The sequence below is a fragment of the Scyliorhinus canicula genome, chromosome 15, assembly GCF_902713615.1.
Source record: "Scyliorhinus canicula chromosome 15, sScyCan1.1, whole genome shotgun sequence".
Taxonomy (NCBI): domain Eukaryota; kingdom Metazoa; phylum Chordata; class Chondrichthyes; order Carcharhiniformes; family Scyliorhinidae; genus Scyliorhinus; species Scyliorhinus canicula.
This window is the reverse complement of record NC_052160.1, coordinates 70416540-70437685: the sequence shown is the minus strand read 5'-3', so window position 1 is coordinate 70437685 and position 21146 is coordinate 70416540. Positions and strand designations below refer to the sequence as shown.

At 46.9% G+C, this 21146-nt stretch overlaps 1 protein-coding gene across 1 annotated transcript in view; it reads left to right on the top strand.

Moving 5' to 3' along the window:
• LOC119978346 overlaps positions 1-21146 on the top strand; it is a 439995-nt gene that overhangs the window by 177387 nt on the left and 241462 nt on the right. Inside the window, exons 22-23 of the mRNA XM_038819919.1 lie at positions 8105-8264; positions 9066-9145. Of these exons, the coding sequence (XP_038675847.1) occupies positions 8105-8264; positions 9066-9145 (240 nt within the window). The remainder of the gene's footprint in view (positions 1-8104; positions 8265-9065; positions 9146-21146) is intronic.

Genomic DNA, 21146 nt, shown 5'->3' with positions numbered 1-21146 from the left:
GACAGTCACCCAAGGCCGGAATTGAACCTGAGTCGCTGGCACTGTGAGGCATCACTGTGCCACCATGCCACCCAAAGGTGCCTGAGCTGCAGGTAATGGTGTTCCAATGAGTCTGATGCCCTTGTTCCTCCAGGTAGAGACAGTTGAGAATTCAACAAACCATTAAATGCCAAGGTGAGGTGGTTAGACTCTTGTTGTAAATGGTCATTGAATGGCACTTGTGTGCCACAAATTTTACTTGACACTTATCAGCCCAAGCCTGAATGTTGTCCAGGTCTTGCAGCATGCAAGCAAGGACATCTTCGATATCTAAGGGATTGAGAATGGAGTCATCAATGAACAGCTCCACTTGTGACCTTCCGAACAGAAGACCATTGATGAAGCAGCTGAAGACAATTACCCAGAGGAATTCTTGCAGTGATGTCCTGGTACTGAGATGAATGTTTTTCCATTTACTCATTTGGAGTTTGCAGAAACCTCTGATGCCCATCTGTTAGATTAGCAGTCTGGGCGGATTTCATATCGACTTTGGGGATTTGTCCACCACCTGGAGAGCAGGCAGGATTCCCAAGTTACCTCTTTTCTGGAAGGCCGGCCACATTAAGTGACCTTGGTGGACCATAGACATAGAATTTACAATGCAGAAGGAGGCCATTCGGCCCATCGAGCCTGCACCGGCTCTTGGAAAGAGCACCCTACCCAAGGTCAACACCTCCACCCTATCCCCATAACCCAGTAACCCCACCCAACACTAAGGGCAATTTTGGACACTAAGGGCAATTTATCATGGGCAATCCACCTAACCCGCACATCTTTGGACTGTGGGAGGAAACCGGAGCACCCGGAGGAAACCCACGCACACACGGGGAGGATGTGCAGACTCCGCACAGACAGTGACCCAAGCTGGAATCGAACCTGGGACCCTGGAGCTGTGAAGCGATTGTGCTATCCACAATGTTACCGTGCTGCCCCGACCATCTCCAGGATAAATGCTCCCCAGCTCCCCCACACTGGAGGGAAGGGGGGGGGAATTCTCACCTTCCTAGAGTTGCTTGCCAATCAGAGGTGGCAGCTCTTCATCGCTTGCCTGCGCCAACAGGGAGGTTGTGGCTTTTGCCGGTACTGCACCACCCTAAGACCCCAAATCACCGAGGGTCCAAGCCACTTTTGATGGTGGGAGGGGTTAGTGGGTGGACGGCATAAGTGAGAGTCGGCTGCAAGGGCAGGGGTTGAATCTCAGACCCCAGCTGATAATGACCTTCCTTGCAAAGCCATTCACTCAAGGCCACAGCAGACTAGAAAACACAGTATAGTTATGGGCCAGGGTTTAACAACTCCAAAGTATATTATGGAATCCACCTGGCCTGCAACTCTTTATTGATTTTGGTTATGATGAGCACAAGAGCCTGCCTTTCCGGTGTTATTCAACAGAGTTCTTAAGTGCTTTTAATCAAAAATACAAGCTTTATTCGATGAATTCAGTTAACATTTGTATAAACACACACAGTAAGAAGTATTATAAACTACGAACATAAAGAACCTACACATCGACAGTAATCTATGTACAACCTTTAATAAATTCCCCCTTAACTGTTGCAATTTAATAACAAGATCCCATAAACCAAAAACCCCTTTCTACCAAAACAGTAGGTAACTATAATAATTGGGTTTCTTCCTTGGAATAACTCTTTAAAATTGGAAATAGAGAGATAGGCCAAAATACTTCTCTGTCTGAGTCTACAGCAGCCAAAGGAGAAAAATGAAGTAAAAACTCAGAGCCACAAACTGGCTCCAAATCCAAAGCGAGCCAACTCCCAGAGCCACAGCTCAGCTCCACCCACTCAATGACATCACTGAAGCCATGTGATAAGCCGAAAACATTTCTTAAAGGGACACCCCCATGACAGTACTTACAGGCAGCAGGCTTTATGGAGGGAAGGTTTGTTTCTTTCAAACTGGGCCTTCAGCTCGAGGTTCACATTCAGGTCTATATCTTTCTGTAAAGACACTTTATTTCAGCTCGTGTTTTCACTTCAGGCCTTTGCAGTCTCAAGAGAATGACACCCAGATTTTCTGGAGAAAGTGTCAGCCCTCACAGTGGCCTTTTGTAGAGGTTTAGTTAAATCTTTTTTGTAGAGTTACTTAGATCCCTCTATTCAGGCTGCATAATCAAAAGTGAAGCCGGCATGGAACCTTATGACTCTGAAAACATTCCAGTGGGATGAGATCCAATTGCCACCTGTTACTGGGCAGAGTACAGCCTTTTGGACCAATTAATTTGCCCCAGCCAAACTAATCAAACCAAGTCCAAGCCAATCTCTGTCATTGGTGCTGGTCAGTCTACAGCTTCAATTTGAATCAGCACAGTGATCTCTCCTGCTGCTGAAATTCTCTGCTTGAATTAAATGCACAAGCCACTTGCCTTAAAGACACGTGTCCATTAATCGCCCATGAAGTAAATTTGTAATGGCAAAAATAGAAGAAAGGGGATCTAAGCAAACGGGCAGGATATAAAAAAGAAGGGCCCTTACAATCTTCGTGCCCCCATGCCCATCCCCAAAGGCCTGGTAGAATCCCAAGCTCTATTTTGGTCATGTCCCTACATGTGTCAAAAGCAGTAACAAATCTAAGACTACATACTGCATCTTTCTTCTTTAAAGGTCCCCAATAGACTTCTTAATTTCAAATTGGCGATCTAATAATTTTCTTTGAAACACTAACTGGAGCCAGGCAGCACTTAAATAAATATTTGCTACAATTACAACGTTCCAAATTAGGCACAGATCTCATCTGTATTGCCGCATGTTTATATTTAAATCATATGCTTGGCCCCCTCCTCATTGAAATCCTTGCCAACCAACTGGTTAATCATGTAAACTATTTATTAGCTGGGATGTGATTTTAGTGAGTGAACAGTGTTGTAATCCCACCTGCAACCTGACAACAAATAAAAGTTAGTATCAGGCCAAATTTTTGTCAAATTGCTTTACTTTCTATCACAGTCCTCTCAGTGAAAATCCTGGGCACCTGAAAAATTATGCAAATATTTATTGATGCAGATCATGGAGCAAAAGCCTGAAAGTAAAATCCAGACACAGGAAACCACCTCTCGAGATACTTGTTGGCACTCTGGTAACAGTAAGGTTGTTCATTTACAAAGCAACCGCCACAGACAACAGGAAGATCGGATTGGGTGTCTAAGAAGATACTGCCGCCATGCCTTTTACGACCTGCTCAAGTTGCATTTCAGCACCTCTGACACTTCAGTAATTATGTGTGCGATTCTCCGGCCACGTTGCGCTCAAGCGAGAGCACAACGTGGCGGGAGAATCCCGGGAGAGGCCTCCAGCGAGCCTCCCAACAGCCTCCACACCTCCCAGGGCGTGACTAAATGCCGTTCCCGGAAGTAGGTCATAAACCTACTTGTCATCTACTCACCTGGAGTCCACCGGCCTCCATCGAATCATGGCCTCCCCAGGGAGGCTGAAGCCGAGCGCCGATCAGCGCTGGTCCACACAAACGTGAACCAGGCGGAATGGCACCTGGGGGGTCGCCCAGGCTATTGGAAGCTCGTGGTTGATCAGGAAGCTAAGTGCAGGGTGGCTCCCTGACCCTCGCCCTAGAACATGGGCACCATGGCATTGCCTAGCTGGCACATTGCCACTACCACCCTGGCACTGCCAAGGAGCCTGGATGCCACTGCCAAGCCAGCAGGAGCACTGCCTGAGTGCCAGGATGGCAGTGCAAGGATGCCCAGGTGCCAGGGTAGCACTGCCAAGGGTGGGGGGGGGGGGGCAGATTGAACGACAGATCTTGGAAAGGTACTGAAGTAACTTCAACTTCCCTGATATTGACTGGAACCTCCTTAATGCAAATGGTTTGGATGGAGCAGATTTTGTCAGGTGTGTGCAGGAAGGATTCCTGACTCAGTATGTAGATAGGCCGACTAGGCGGGAGGCCATATTGGATTTGGTGCTTGGCAACGAACCAGACCAGGTGTCAGATGTCTCGGTGGGAGAGCATTTCGGTGACAGTAACCGCAACTCCTTGACCTTTACCATAGTTATGGAGAGGGATAGGAACAGACAGTATGGAAGGTATTTAATTGGGGGAGGGGATATTATACTGCTATTAGTCAGGAGCTGAGGAGCATTAAGTGGAAACAATTGTTCTTGGAAAAATGCACAACAGTAATGTGGGGGTTGTTAAGGAGCATTTGCTCCGAGGGCTGGATAGTTTTGTCCCACTGAGACGAGGAAGGAATAGTAAGGTGAAGGAGCCTTGGGTGACAAGAGAAGTGGAGCTTCTAGTCAGAGGAAGAAGGAAGCTTATGTAAGGTTGAGGAAGCAAGGATCTGGCGTGGCTCAAGAGGGTTACAAGGTAGCCAGGAAGGAACTCAAAAATGGACTTTGGAGAACTGGAAGGGGGCATGAAAAAGTCCTGGCGGGAAGGAATAGCGAAAACCCCAATGCGTTCTACACTTATGTGAGAAATAAGAGGACGATCAGAGTGAGATTAGAGTCGATCAGGGATAGTGGAGGAAAGTTATGCCTAGAGTCTGAGGAGATAGGGGAGGCCCTAAATAAATATTTTGCTTCAGTATTCACCAGAGAGAGGGACCTTGTTGCTCGTGAGAACAGTGTGAACCAGGTTAATAGACTTGAACAGATTCATATTAAGAAGCAGGATGTGCTGGAAATTTTGAAAAGCATCAAGACAGATAAGTCCCCTGGGCCAGATGGGATATACCCAAGGTTACTACGAGAAGCGAGGGAGGCGATTGCTTCGCCGTTGGCGATGATCTTTGCATCCTCACTCTCCACTAGAATAGTACCGGATGATTGGAGGAGGCGAATGTTGTTCCCCTGTTCAAGAAAGGGAATAGGGAAATCCCTGGGAATTACAGATCACTCAATCTTACATCTGTGGTGAGCAAAATATTGGAAAGGATTCTGAGAGATAGGATTTATGATTATTTAGAAAACCACAGTTTGATTAAAGATAGTCAGCATGGCTTTGTGAGGGGTAGGCCATGCCTCACACGCCTCATTGAATTCTTTGAGGATGTGACGAGACACATTGATGAAGGTCAGGCAGTGGATGTGGTGTATATGGATTTCAGTAAGGCATTTGATAAGGTCCCCCATGGTAGGCTCATTCCGAATGTTAGGGGGCATGGGATATGGGGAAATTTGGCTGTCTAGATACAAAATTGGCTGGCCGAAAGAAGACAGCAAGTGGTAGTGGATGGAAAGTATTCCGCCTGGAGGTCGGTGACCAGTGGTGTCCCGCAGGAATCTGTTCTGGGACCTCTAATCTTTGTGGTTTTTATAAATGACTTGGATGAGGAAGTGGAAGGGTGGGCTAGTAAGTTTGCCGATGACACAAAGGTTGGTGGAGTTGTAGATAGTGTTGAGGGCTGTTGCAGGTTACAACAGAACATTGACAGGATGCAGAACTGGGCTGAGAAGTGGCAGATGAAGTTCAACCTTGATAAATGTGAAGTGATTCATTTTGGAAGGTCGAATTTGAATGCTGAATATAGGGTTAAAGGCAGGATTCTTGGAAGTGTGGAGGAACAGGGGGATCTTGGGGTCAACGTACGTAGATCCCTCAAAGTTGGCACCCAGGTTGATAGGGTTGTTAAGAAGGCGGATGGGGCCGTGTTTGCGTTGGTTTTGCCCCCACAACCCAAAGATGTGCAAGATAGATGGGTTGGCCATGCTAATTTGCCCCTTAATTGGAAAAAATTAATTGGGTACTCTAAATTTATAAAAAAAGATAAGGATTATGGTGTGTTGGCTTTCATTAACAGGGGGATTGAGTTTAAAGCCACGAGATTTTGCTGCAGCTTTATAAAACCATCGTTAGACCACATTTGGAATATTGTGTACAATTCTGGTCGCCTCATTATAGGAAGGATGTGGATACTTTGGAGAGGGTACAGAGGAGATTTACCAGGATGCTGCCTGGATTGGAGGGCATGTCCCATGAAGAATAGGAACTCAGGATTTTCTCACTGGAGCGAAGAAGGAAGAGAGAGGACTTGATAGTGGTGTACAAGGTGATGAGGGGCATGGATAGAGTGGATAGCCAGAGACATTTCCCCAGGGTGGAAATGGCTGTCACCAGGGGACAGAATTTTAACGTGATTTGTGGAAAGTATAGGGGAGATATCAGAGGTAGGTTCTTTACACAGAGTGGTGGGTGCGTGGAATGCACTGCCAGCAGCGGTGCCAGTCATTCGGGACACTGAAGCGACTCTTGGACAGGCACATGGACAGCAATAAATTGAAAGGGTGTAGGGTAGGTTAATCTTAGATTTGGATAAATGGTCGGCACAACATCGCGGGCCAAAGGGTCTGTACTGTGCTGTACTGTTCTATGTTCTATGCCCATGAAATGAGGGTGGAGGTGGTTTGAAGGGTGGGGGCAGTGGAGAGCAGGTACATCGGGGCCTCTGGGAGCTGATGGGTGTGTGTCCTGGAAGGGAGGGAGTGCTGTAAAGGGGGTTGGGGGGGCGCTGATGAGGGGGGATCCCATAGCAGGGTGTCATCACTTGCGGGGGGTAGTGTCCATATGTGTAATGGGTGACATTTCCCATGGGTGAGGGGTGTAGCTCGCTTAAGGATTGGGGCATCCTTTCAAAATGGCAGCCCGATCTCTGAGTTTGCTCCCCAGAGCTGCCTTCTTGAACCGCTGCAGTCCACGTGGTGTAGGTACACCCACAATGCTGTTAAGGAGGGAGGTCTAGGATTTTGACCCAGCGACACTGAAGGAACGATGATATATTTCCAAGTCAGGATTGTGAGTTACTTAGAGGGAAACTTGGAGATGGTGGTGCTCCCATGTATCTGCTGCCCCGGTCCTTCTGAATGGTAGAGGTCGTAGGTTTTTTAATAATCATTGAGCAACGAATTTAAGATAAATTAAGTGCCGGTCTACACAATTCAATGCGATGCTAATATAAACAGAAAATGTTGAAAAAACTTAACATATCTGGCTGCATCTGAGGAGAGAGAAACAGAGTTAATATTTTGAGTCCGATATGATTCCTCTTCATAATGCAATGTGTCAGGTATATTAATTCCTCCCCATTTGTGGATGCATTGACTTTGAACAAAAGAGTGGATAGTACACATTTCACCCAACCTGTAATAAATTGGTAAAATAAGCTCAAAGATAAATTTTTGCTCGACAGATGGAGTAAACTGATTTTCTGACATTGAACTGTCCTGGTTGAAAGGCCATTTGACATCAATAAGGAATATTGGGGGAATATTCTCAAAATTAATCAAAAGGATGGACAGTAAAAAAATGGGAATAAGCTTGAACTTTGTGTTTTTGCTTACAATTCTATCCGGGGCGGCAAGGTGACACAGTGGTTAGCACTGCTGCCTCACAGCTCCAGGGACTCGGGTTCAATTCCGGCCTCAGGTGACTGTCTGTGTCGAGTTTGCACTTTCTCCCAGTGTCTGCGTGGATTTCGGGTGCTCCGGTTTCCTCCCACAGTCACAAAGATGTGCAGGTTAGGTGGATTGGCCATGCTAAATTGCCCCTTAGTTTCCAAAAGGTTAGGCGGGGTTACTGGGTTACAGGGATAGGGTGGAGGCATGGGCTTGGGTAGGGTACCCTTTCCAAGGGTCTTGCAGACTCGATGGGCCAAATGGCCTCTTCTGCACTGTTAATTCGATGATTCTATGAGTTCCATAGCTAGTAAATTCATATAACTCTAATTATTGAGGTACTGAATTGGTAGTTTGTCATTGGACAGTCTTTATTTAGGAAAGTTTAATGTATTATTCAGCTGAGATCTTACATTTTTGTATTTCACAAATGTTTGTGTTGCTTGAATTTTTATAATATATATGTAATTTTTAAAGGATTTAAAAGTAAATGTGCTGTCCAAATGTAAGGAACAATTAATAATAGTGCAATTGTTTAACATTTCCGTGAATAATTTACTCAAAAGTACTGATGCCAAATGTATTTGAGCACTGTGCTCGCACTTCAGCTGGTAACTGTTATCACAAATATTCTCTTTACATAGAACTGCTCAGCTCTGCACAGCAGACGACCTGACAAATGCATTTTTGTCTTTCAGAAGAATAGCTGGTTCCCCACTGAAGCCCTGCTGCATTTTTTTATGGGAACTCCACATTCAGTTATTAACAGGGACGTAGCCATTGACTTTCAATTGAACTATTCAAAAAGAAAACTCACAGCGAAAATTACGCATCCAAAGAAAAAGTTAAAAATCGACGGTGAGCTGTGTTGTGTAGCTTCAAATGTACAGAACACCTGAAGTGTTGCTCAGGTGAAATGAGTAACGATGCTTAATGGAAGTATGCCATAACAGTGAGACTGCCGTGGAATGGTCAAAAGGCCGAATTCGCCGAGACTTCCCCAAGAGCTCGCCATTTTCCTAATGGCTCAGGTCAATAATCCTCCCATCAGAATGCTGATGGTCGGTCACAGACCACAATCGTTAATTAGGCTGCCAGAACTGCTGGGTATCTGCAGAATTCTCTGTTTCTCAGATCAGTAGTACGGTATGCATTGTTTGTACAGCATGCAAGAAACAATACTTTTCACTGTATACTGTACTAATACATGTGACAATAATAAATCAAATTAAATCAGATTTGCAGCCTCTGCACTATTTTGCTTTTGTTTTGTGGGACTGCCTTTAATAAGGCATTAAGTACGTGCAAGCTGTTGCTATTGGGCCAAGTATTTGTCCAGTTCCTTTTTGAAATTAATTGATATTCCCTCTAATTACTTTTATTGGACATAATCTAAGTCATAATACTGCACGATATTCTCACAGGAGGCTGCTATTGCTTATTGTGCACCTCATTCTGGGAAGGTTGCCATTATTGTGGCTGGATTCTATTCCCCACCTATACAATAAAGCCTTCAATAGGTCCAGGATCAGCGAAAGAAAAATTTTTGTTTTCCCAGAAGCAACATACTCTGGAAAGTTTAACAATACAGCTGTAGTCATGTTGGCACCCATGTCATATATAGATGCACAGTTAATGCTCTTGATTTTGATTTTACAGGCGAGATTACAAAAATGAAACACTTCCGCAAAGCACTGCTGGAGGTTCTCATAGATGACAAAGATTTGTATTACGCTAAGGTACAGTTGGCAAGTCACCCTCACAAGAATGTCTATCCATGTTAAAATACGCTTGTGCCAGATGTGTTACCCTGACGTGTCAATGTGCCTTATTGTTATTGCTTCTTTCAGAGTGCAACAAATCTGCAACGTTACAGCATCAATCAATTTGTAATAGTCACTACAAACTCCGTTGATCGCTTCTGCAGTTTTTTTTGGCAATTTTGATTGCGCTGTGATTTTAGAGGGCGCTGCAAATGTTTTTAAAATGGGTGCAGTACAGTTGTGTGAATTTTATGTACCTGAATAGTACTCAGATTTCCTGTGTGTGTTTTGAAGCAAAATGCCCCCCGCCCGCACTAGCAACCTGTTACTACTGGTTCCCAACTGCCATTCAGGCAAGCAATTAGGAAGACAAATTATATGTTGGCCATCATTCCAAGAGGATTTAAGTTCAGGAGTAGAGATGTCTTACTGCAGTTATGCAGGGCCTTGGTGAGATCACACCTGGAGTAGTCTGTGCAGTTTTGGTCTCCCTACCTAAGAAAGGATATACTTGCCATCGAGGGAGGTGCAGCAGAGGTTCACTAGACTAATACTGGGATTAGTGGGACTGTCCTAGGAGGAGAGATTGGTTTGACTGGGCCTGTACTCAGCTTAGGAAGATGAGAGGAGATCTGACTGAATCGTATAACATTCTAACAGGGCTAGATAGATTAGATGCCGGGAGAATGTTTCCCCTGGTTGGGGAATCGAGAACCAGGGGACAGTCTCGGGATACATGGTAGACCATTTGGAACTGAGATGAGGAAAAATGTCTTCACTCAAAAGGTAGTGAACCTGTGGAATTCTCTACCACAAAAGGCTGCGGAGGCCAAGTCTCTGAGCGTATTCAAGAAATAAATAGTTTTTTTTTTAGATTTTTATGGCATCAAGGATTATAGGGAGACATTGAGATCGAGGATGGGCAATGATCATATTGAATGGCGGAGCAGACTCGAAGGGCTGAATGGCCTCCCCCTATGATTCTATGAGGGGGTGAATTTTGTATTGGGCAGGAACAAAAGTCATCATTCCGAAATAAGCAGCCCAGTTTCCACTCCCCCCAATGTGTTTTTCCATTGGCTTATGATTCATTCGATCGTAGGTTTTGCATCCACTGCCCATTTAACAGTGGATCAGAGATATGGGACAGACTAAACGTCAGGTTAAATATTTATTTTTTATTTTTTTGGTTGACTATTAAAATCAGTTTTTGCTGCTTTAGATCACATAGAATGTCAGCATTTTACATTTCAAATTATGTATTCAAATTGTTTATGCTTTGTTCAGTTTTTGAGCCTCTGGGTGATGTCTGGGCCCTTGATTATCCATGTAAAATGAGCACATAACAACCCAACAGGCTTAGTCTGCTTTAAACTTAATTCTTACATCAAAGGCTGCTGGTGTTTCAGTTACTGTTGAAATGTAGCCTTTTGGCAGTGAATGGTTATAATGCATTGAACATATTGGCTACTTTTTCCCCAAGTATTCCTAACTTTTTATTGCTTCAGTTTGCTCAGTAACATTTTCCTGAAGTATTGACAATTGTTGACAGTATTATGTGCTGCAAACAGTAAAGTTTGGAGGATGCAAATCGCCTTGCTGCTCCCAGGGGGCTGGAGGATAAAAGTAAAGAGGTGTTGTTGCAACTGTATAAGGTACTAGTGAGGCTACATTTAGAATACTGTGCACAGCTTTGGTCTCTTTGTGGTGGCTAGAGACACATTGGAGGCTTCTAGTATTTAACAAAGGGGTTTATTGATGAAAGTCAAAGGCATTTAAGTAACAAGCACAGAACACTAAACAATAGTCTTAACACTTCAGCTCCCTGGTCCACACTGCCTCCTGGAGTCCTGCTCCCATTGGCCGAGGTTTGCCGCATATGTGTGATTGGGCCTGAGCCGATCGCGTGGCCTGTGGAGCCCATCCCCTTAAAGGGTCCATGCTATCACATCTCCTTATTTTAAGGAAAGATACATTGGGCGCGATTCAATTCATTGGGAACGAAGTCCCATAGCGAGTGCGTTTAGCCGTGTGTTTCCCAGCGCTCCGAGGCCCCCGGAGCGACCCAGAAACTCTTTCTCCCCCCCCCCCCCCCCCCAACCTCAGCCCAAACACACCATGGGAGGGTCTACGGCTCCCCCATGCCCCTCCCCCACCACCCACGCAGGGCACTCCTGGCCCGATTTTGCGCATGCAAAAATGCCAGATTGGTAGTGCCAATCTGGCACCCGGGAGTGCCCATGCCATCTGGCACCAGTAGTGCCAGCACACAACTCTGCCCAAGGGGCATGCAGCTGGGAATATCTGATCCCCTGGGAGACCTCCACTAGTGCTGTCCTGTCCGGTCCCCGTTTGTGGAGACCCCTGCTGAATGGCGCTCGCCCGAGGTCTCTGAGGCAAAGGGGATAGATCGCAATGCCTCAGTTACCTCGGGAAACTGCATATTAGTGAGACTGGCTGTCTCGCTTTAGTATGCAGATTTGCCAGAAAGTGATCCCGCCCACAATGGGCAGGATTTACATCGCAACATCTCATGAGATTGCGTCAGATCTCATGGGTTGTCTCGGCAGCGGGGTCGCTCGGCTTCTATTGGCCACGCTGCGCTGTGGCGAGCTAACTTTCAGGTGCAGAGTGGTAATTGGATTGCGCCATTCTGATTGGAGGCAGTACAGAGGAGGTTTACCAGAATAATCCCGGGTATGGAGGGACTGCCGTATGAGAAAAGATTAAACGGGTTAGGTCTGTACTCCTTGGAGTCAGACGAATGAGAGGTGATATGATTGAAATGTAGAAGATTCTTAGCGTTAGACAGGGTAAATGTTGGGAGGATGTTTCCACTCATGGGAGAGCGCAGAGGGCAGAATAAGGGGGAACTCATTTAAATGGATTTGAGGAGGAACTTCTTTTCTCAAAGTGTGGTGAATCTTTGGAATTCTTTATCCCAAAAGGTGGGGAGGCTGAATTCTTGAACATTTTCAAGGCTGAGATCGATAGGTTTTTAATCAGTTGGGGAATCAAGGGTTATGGAGAGAAGACAGGAAAATGGACTTAATGAGTGCTACATCAGCCATGCTCTTACTAAATGGTGGAGCAGGCTCGAAGGGCTGAATGGCCTAACCCTGTTCCAATTTCTGGTGGTTTTATGGTCATTGTGCTGCTTGAAGGGCTCATTCATGAACAGATAGATTTTCCAAGTGCCCCACAAGTGGCATGCTCACTGATAGTCAATACCCAAGCAGCCATGTTTACAAATAACCACTCCGACCTGGGTATGTCAAAAGAAACCTATCTCAGTTTCCTCAACATCACTGTGGATCAGCAGCCAAGCTACCTGTAAACTGATTACAGACAACCTCAAGGATAGGGGTGGCTTTTCTACGAAAGTCACTGTGATGATATAGAAAGCCAGATATCCAAGTTTGCCAATCTCACAAAGATAGTTGGCATTGTAACAGTGGAGATGGAAGCATAAAATTACAAAGCGACATTGAAAGATTAAGTGGATGGGCACAGATGTGGCAAATGGATTTCATTGTTGGTAAATGCGAGGTCATTCACTATGAAAATGAAAATTTCTTATTGTCACGAGTAGGCTTCAACGAAGTTACTGTGAAAAGCCCCTAGTCGCCACATTCCGGCGCCTGTCCGGGGAGGCTGGTACGGGACTTTGGGTCTAAAAGGAATTGAACAGGGGATATTATAAATGGTGAAAAGTTAGAAAAGGTGGAGGTCTAAAATGACTTGGCGGTCTCGGCAGCAGATGATTAAAATTTCATGAACAAATACATACAATAATGAAAACGCTAATGGAATTCTGACCTTCTATATCTCGAGGAACAGAATGCCAGGGGGCAGAATTCATGCTTCAGCTGGGCAAAGCCCTGGTAAGGCCACACCTGGAGCACTGAGAGCAGCTTTGGGCACCACATGTCAGGAAGGATATATTGGCCTTGATGGAAATACAATGTAGGTTTACAAGAATCATACCTGCACCGCAAGAGTTAAACTATGAGGAAAGATTATGCAAACTAAGCCTGTTTTCCCTGGAATTTACAAAGTTAAGGGATGATTCGATTCAAGTTTCAAGATATTAATGGCAACAAACAGGCTGGATCAAAACTATTTCCGTTGCTCGGGGAGTTGAGGATGATGCAGAATAATCTAAAAACATTGGAACCAGACCTTAAGGAATGAAATTAGGAAACACTAGGGTGGAAGCAGTTTAAATCTCTCTTCCGCAAGCAGCAGTTGATGTGAGTTCAAGTGTAAATTTGTAAACTGATAGATTTTTGTTGTTGAAAGTTACTGAAGGGTCCAAAGATGTGCGGGTTAGGTGAATTGGCCATGCTAACAATTGCCCCTTAATGTCCAATGATGTGCAAGTTAGATGGAGTTATGGGAATAGGGCGGGGGAGTGGGCCTAGCTTGGGTGCTCTTTCAGAGGATCGGTGCAGCCTCAGTGGGCTGAATTACCTTCTTCAGCACTGTAGGGTTTCTATGGTACGGGTCAATGAGAGGTATATGGAAGTAGGCCACTGATCAGCCATGATTTCATTGAATTGTAGAACAGGCTTGAGGGGCTGACTGGCCTACTCCTGTTCCTATTTCCCCGTTAGGTTAGATGTTAACCAAAATGCATATTGAGCAGAAATATTGCAGTTCATCGGTGTGCAAGTAGTTACAGGTTAGCACCACAGAAGTATAATCTTGAACATAAACACCATTGACATGGCAACTACAGGGAAGATGAACATACGAACGTATGAATTAGGAGCAGGAGTAGACCACTCGGCTCCTGGAACTTTCTCCACTATTCAGTAAGATCATGGCTGTTATCATTCTAACCTCAACCCCATATTCCCACCTACCCCAATCACCAATCAATCTATTGCTTATCAAGAAACTATGTACCACTGCCTTATACAAAAGACTCTGCTTCCACCAGCTGTTGAGGAAGAGAGGACAGTCATCTTTTCCAGGGGACTATTGAGCCACTGAAATGGCCAAATTATAAACATATTCCTGCTGCTGCTGGCATTGTACCAGCAAGGGTGGGCCCTCCATCATGTGGGAGACCACCTGGTGGAACTGAGGAGTTCCATGCAGGCTTCGGGTGGAGACTCTCCTAATCAGCATTCTGTGGTCTATGGAGGGGCCTCTCGATGGAAGCCTCACCCGTGGCAACCCACCTCGCGGCCGCCAACCCATCTCCATCCCCATCCCCCCTCACCCTTTGCTTGCCTGACTGACCGCAGTACCCCCAGACCCCACTTGCCTGGTTTGGGAGGGGGTGGCGGTGGAAAGAGGGCAACCTGCCCCCATGGCATCCTCTTCTTCCAGGTCCAGTCTCAGCAGTGACCACTACTCCCAGTGGGGCAGCTGAAACTACTGAGCAGCCTCACCTCCCATTGGCCAGCAGCTTCTGGGGAGGGGGCAGTAAACCAGGCAACAACTCATGAAATGTCTGACAGAGGTTAAAATGCAGCTGGGCATCCCATAAATGGCTGAGGGATGGGATTCCTCTGGCTTTCTGGCCTGTCGTGAGGTCCCACCACTGCAAAGTTCAGCCGCATATTTTATGCTCATTAACTTTTATATTTGACTTTCACCTTCTTTATCGATTTCTAGTCATCATTTGCTGATTTTACACTTTCCTATCCTGAGGCTTTTAAATCTTTTTTGACAATATTGTAAGCTTTTTCAGTCGAATACTATCTTTAATTTCTTCTGTTAACCATGACCGTACCATTTTTCCAATGCAGTTTCTATTCCTCAATAGAATGTATGAAATTCGGTAGCATTGTGGATAGCACAATCGCTTCACAGCTCCAGGGTCCCAGGTTCGATTCCGGCTTGGGTCACTGTCTGTGCGGAGTCTGCACATCCTCCCCGTGTGTGCGTGGGTTTCCTCCGGGTGCTCCGGTTTCCTCCCACAGTCCAAAGATGTGCAGGTTAGGTGGATTGGCCATGATAAATTGCCCTCAGTGTCCAAAATTGCCCTTTAGTGTCCAAAATTGCCCTTAGTGTTGGGTGGGGTTACTGGGTTATGGGGATAGGGTGGAGGTGTTGACCTTGGGTAGGGTGCTCTTTCCAAGAGCTGGTGCAGACTTGATGGGCCGAATGGCCTCCTTCTGCACTGTAAATTCTATGAAAAAAAAAATTATGATCATTCTTTCTGAAACAATCCTTTATTATGGGCGGAGTCTTCTGGCCCTTCCCCGCACTGGGATGGGTGAGCCACACCTGGAGGATCCCGCCGTCGCCGCAATGTCGATCCTCCTCTGTCACCGTGAGGGAGAAAAATGCTGGCCTATAAGTTACTAATTTTCCTTTTTACTCGTCCATGGGATGTGGGCATCGCTGGCCGGGCCAGCATTTATTGGCTATCCCTTAGGACATTTAAGGGTCAACCACATTGCTGTGGGACTGGAGTCACATATAGGCCAGACAAGGTAAGGACAACAGATTTCCTTCCCTGAAGGACATTAGTGAACCAGATGGCTTTTTACGACAATCAATAATCATTGGACTTTTATTTTCATATTTTTAGTGAATTCAAATTTCACCGTGTGCCATGGTGGGATTGTCCCTAGGCCTCCAGAGCATTACCCTGGGTCTCTGGGATTATGGGTCCAGTGACGATACCACTACACCATCGCCTTCTCCTGCCAATGGTAGTTCTGAAATGACCTGTTCCTTATTTGGTTTCTCAAGATATTGTTCTTGAATGCATTTCCCTGAGCCACTTTTGCCAATTTTCCTGAAGAATAAAGTCCACAAAGATTACCCTCACCCTCCCCTCTGGCCCTGACTTTGTACCTGTCCAATTATTGTTAGTGAGCTAATAAACTATCCCCATAAGTATTTTCTGTCCCTGTTTTTCCTTCGCTCCATTCATGCTGAAGCCACATCTTGATCATCTGGACTAAAATGTTTTCTCCTCGGTGTTTTTATCTCCGCCTTTGGTTCCCCCCACCCCTCCATCCTTGCTCCTTTTCCATTTTGTCTGTCAACTCTAAAAGTTGAGCATCCTGGAATATTGAGTTCTCAGTCTTGGTCACCCTGTCAACACAGCTTAATATTAGCAATTTTTGTGACTGTTTAAAACTCTCTTTTTCAAATGATTTATGCATTCCGAGGCAGAACCTTTCATTTTAACTTTTGGCATGTTTTCCCCTGACGTTTCCTTAAACCTGTAAACAATATTAAACTCTCTGGGCTGAATTCTCCGATCCCGCCCACAGCAGGTTTGGTGGTGGCTGGGAGCGGAGAATCTCGCGGTAGCAAAATGTCGTAGTAAAATCACGCAGCAATTCTCCCGATGGCAGATTAATGGTGGGTCAGTCTTCCCACTGTTGCTCCCGATGCGCTGTTCACCACTCTGCCGGGGCAGACCAGTTCCTGCTCCCATCTCCATGTTGAGATGGTCTTCATGGAGAGCGCCATGTGGCTGGGCCCATGGACCCTCTTGTGTCGTTAAGGGGGAAAGTGTGAAGGGAGGGCTGTGTAAGGAGGAAGGTAGTGTGAGGGCTCATGATGGCAGGCAGAGGGGTAAGCAGGTGGATGAGGATGATGAACAATGGAAGGCAGAGGGAAGACTGAGAGGAGGGAAGCTGGACCCTGTCTAGGCTGCAAGAAAACCTCACAGACAAGGAGCTCAAAGGAGTGCCACGTCATTTACTGGAAGGGGATGGGTGAAGACTCCGGATGCAGTGGGGAGAGATCCAAATGTTGTATGGCCGCCTCAGGTGATGGGCTCAGGGGACGGGTGGTTGAATCGAGGAACAGACTTCTTCTTGAGGCTGCTAGCCTTTTCACTCCGGGTTGCTGACATCCTGCTCCGTCTGGTGAAGGCAATTGGGCTGGATGGAGTAATATGAGTGTGCTGGATCGGTGTTAAAATATGGCCCACCAGCTGAACGAATCAGTTCCCAGCCCACCTCAGAGGGGAATGTGCTTGTGCGCATTCCAATGTGCGCAATGAGGTTCCAAGTGCAACATTTTGCGTGGAATCCTGCTATTCTGGTTGGCAGCCAGCACCGTACTTAGACTGAAAACGGGACAATTCCATCCCCTGTTTTGATACAGTGACCTCGAACTTCACTCCCAAGGTGAGCAGGCAGAGTTGGTCAATTTTCCGGTTCACTGCACCTGTCTTGGTGAATAAGTGTTTCAACTTTGTTTTAGAGGGGAGGGGGAGTCATGTCAGGTTTCCGCTGGAATTGGGCCTGTCACCCCCCCCCCCCCAGAAACAGTGCAGAGGCAGCTACAGGGACAACTGAATGCTGATGTGCCCTGCTTTAATGGCTTGCCTTAGTTCCCCGAGATTTTGCCCAACTTGTGTTGTTAAGTATTAGGCCCTCTAGCCCCCACCGCTCACACCTTTCTACCCACCCCCCACACTCACTCCCTGTGTCCTATCCATGCCAACTTCTGCAAACCCATGCACCCACCTACCCCCAGTTGCCCTTCAACGCATCCTCCTGGCCCCTTACGCCCCCATATCAACTTAGCGTCAATTCATAATAACCCATACCCTCCACCCACCACTCTTTGCTGTTACATCCTCCATGCCACCTCACCTGATATCGACCATGGGCAGACCTCAGGAGTTAAGCTGAATTAAGTTCCAAGTATCGAATACAGACTTCACTTGATTTGAAAAAAATACTCTTGTTCGTGAAAACCCATTCAATACACTTAAATGCCCTCATGTACTTAACCGCTCATAAAAACAAACATTTGTATTCATAAGCCAACATCAAAGACAGCTAATCCTTTAATAACCTCTTGGAATGGGCAATCAAACTGTGAACCTCCCTCCCCTGTGAGACTGATAGGTTGTGGAAGCAGTCAAGGCGTAATGATATTAGAAAGTTACAATTTAAGGTTATATCAAGGGCATCTATTGAAACCGAGAATACAAATTTGATTCACCTCACAGACACAGACAGGCTATTTTTGCTTTCAAAGGCAGGAATTTTGGGCGGGATTCTCTGACCCCGCCCCGCCGGGTTGGGCGTGACTCACATGACGCGGAGAATCGGCGCCATTGGCGTCCGTGCCAGTCGGGCGGCCCCTGGCGATTCTTCGTGCAGGATGGGGCGAGTGGATGCCGAGATAGCCCGAGTCCCGCCGGCGCAGTTCACATGTGGTCTTACCCGGCAGGACTTTGGTGTCCATCCTGCAGATGGGGGCCTGATGGGGGGGGAAGAGGGGATCCGACCCCGAGGGGGCCTCCACCGTGGCCTGGCCCACGATCAGGGCCTATCGATCGGCGGGCCGGCTTCTCCCGGTGGGGACCTCTTTTACTCCGCGCTGGCCCCTGTAGCTCTTCGCCATGTTGCGTCGGGGCCGACGCAGAGAAGGCAAGTAGCGCGCATGCGCGAGTTCGTGCTGGTTGCAGTGTGCATGCGCGAGTTCGTGCCGGTCGCAGCGTGCATGCGCAGACCCGCGCTGCCCATTTGATGCCGGCATTGGCAGCTGGAGCTGCGCGAGTCGCTCCAGTGCCGTGCTTGCCCCCTGGAGGGCGCTGGGTCGCTGATCCTGGGGCCTGTTGACGCCGTCGTAAAACGCTTGACAGCTTGACATTCCACAAACCTTATCTGACCTTTACGAACATTAACGTCTACTCTGAAAAAAATTGTAAGCCACACTTCGGGAATAAGGCCTTTGATCCAGCAAAAATGTGGGGCGAAATTCTCTGTTTAGTGTTGATGGCGGAACTAAATTTTGTGCGGTTTGCCTTCCCGTTCGGCATGCTATTCGGGTAGAAATTCAGGACATGTTAATTTTCCAGAACTCTGCTGGCACAAATTCCGAGCAATTCCCGGCCAAGCGGGCATTCTAACCGCTGGACCCAGAGTTAGCGCCAAAGAGTCTGGCAGCTGGAGCAGGTTTTAAGTGCTCCACTTATCACACACTCACTGCAGCCATTAAGGTGGCTCAGAGAAGACCTGCCCCAGAGATCGGGAGTGCGAGGTGGACCCACAGCTCCATGCCAGTGAGGAATGGAGGGATCCTAACCCTAACCTGAACCCCTCTTCCCCAGTGTGGGCCGCAGACTCTAGCCTGCCCTCCTGAACACTGCCTGGGAGCTGGTGGTAGAGGCAGTCAACGCTGCTAGTCTGGTGATGAGGAGCAGTGGGATCACTGGTGAGGCCTTTGCCCAGAGAGGGGCAGAGAACCAGGAAGGGTTCCAAAGTTTGTGGTGCAGGTTGGGGTGAGCTCTGCTGATCCCTGATCCCTCTGCAATGAGGCAGCGCTTCTGAGGAGTGTCAAGACCTGGTGGGTTTCTGATTGAACTTGGCCCTTGATGATACAGCTGGGGTATGAGGGTAACCAGATGGGTGGCATGGATGGGCTCCCAGAGACCAGAGGCCTTCTGAGCATTTAAAGGACACAGTCAGCACTCAGCAGTGTGAGCAGCCAGGAGCCTGTAAATAGCACCAAAGGGGTGTGTTTAAAAGACAGACTGCAGCAATGGCGGTCTGAGCCAGGCCATCCCGATCCCAAGGGAGACACTGCAAGTCCACGGACCTGGCACCAAGTCACGACCCGCTGCTGCCCCGGTCCGGGCACCATCCCCCAGCAAGCCCAACAGCTTTCTACGTTTTTTTCAGTTTAGCCTCCCTCTCCCCCTCCGCAGCCAAGGCTTCCGGTCCATGTTTGTAAATACTTGTCGTAATTCACGCCCGCGAAACTTCCCCCTGAGAGGCGGGAGCATCGCGGAAAGGCAGAGCATGAAGTGTCCAACCCGCTAATGACATTTAAATGCACGCAGATGCCGGTTTTGCTTGCCGCCGTCTGCGCGGGGCACAAACCGCGTTCTCGCCAACAGCGATGAACCAGAGCATGGCACCCGAATCGGCAGCGGGCGCTTAATTGACGCCCGATTCTCCGCCCAGTCACGGTTGCATTTGTGGCATCACGATGTGTATAAATTACCCCGGGGTCGATAGTTTCTTAGCACTGAAGCACTGAGTTCAATTAGCTCTGCCGAGTTTCGGTGTCCCCCATGTGAGAGTGACATCCTGACCTATTCCCTTACTGACGAAACTCAGGTCTGACAGAAATAGGGATAGATTTCTGGATCCAGGTTCCCAGAGCCATTTTGAACGAGTTGAGGAGTCTGAACAACTCTGTGTTAATCTAGGCCAATTCGGTTTGATTTTACCCAAATTTTACCCTGCTCTACAGCCTTTGACATTTCACTTCAGTCTTATAAATTTACCATTGCCTGAAACCTCTGACTGATTAATTTAGTGCCCTGTCTACCATCCTACTTAACTTGGTTGAGGTGGAATCTTAATGAGGTGGAATGTTAAGTCTGAAGACCGCATGTGAACAAGACATATGAACAGCTTCTTCCCCACAGCTACTAGACTGCTCACCGACTCTCCCTTGGACTGATCTGTTCCCTGTAAGACACTATTCATGATGTCCTGCTCTTGTTTGGCCTTGTTCCACACTGTACCCAATCACTATTTGTTGATGTACCATTGTCAATGTACTCTGTCGATTATTCTTTTGTCTACTATGTACATACTGTGTACATTCCCTTAGCCGCAGAAAAATACTTTTCACTGTACTTCGGTACATGTGACAATAAATATCAATCAATCAATGCAACCTCATTCTCTTTCCCCAGTACTGGTGCCAATTCACCATGAATTGCATACTCTGTCTCCCACATCACTCTTCCAGCTGTATATTTAAACCTGTTATCACTTTGACCTTCTGTATTAGTTTTGGGGCTGTATGATATCTGAACTGAGAAAGTAAGCAAGATGGCGCCAGAGCGAGGCGCATCTCCGCGAGCTCTCCCTTACAGATCCTCTTTTTATTTATCTTATACTCGTTCTAATCTTTTTAATGATCTGTTGAGCTAATGATCTGTTGAGCTGCTCGCAGAACAATACTTTTCACTGTACCTCAGTACACATGACAATAAACAAATCCAAATCCATCACTGGCC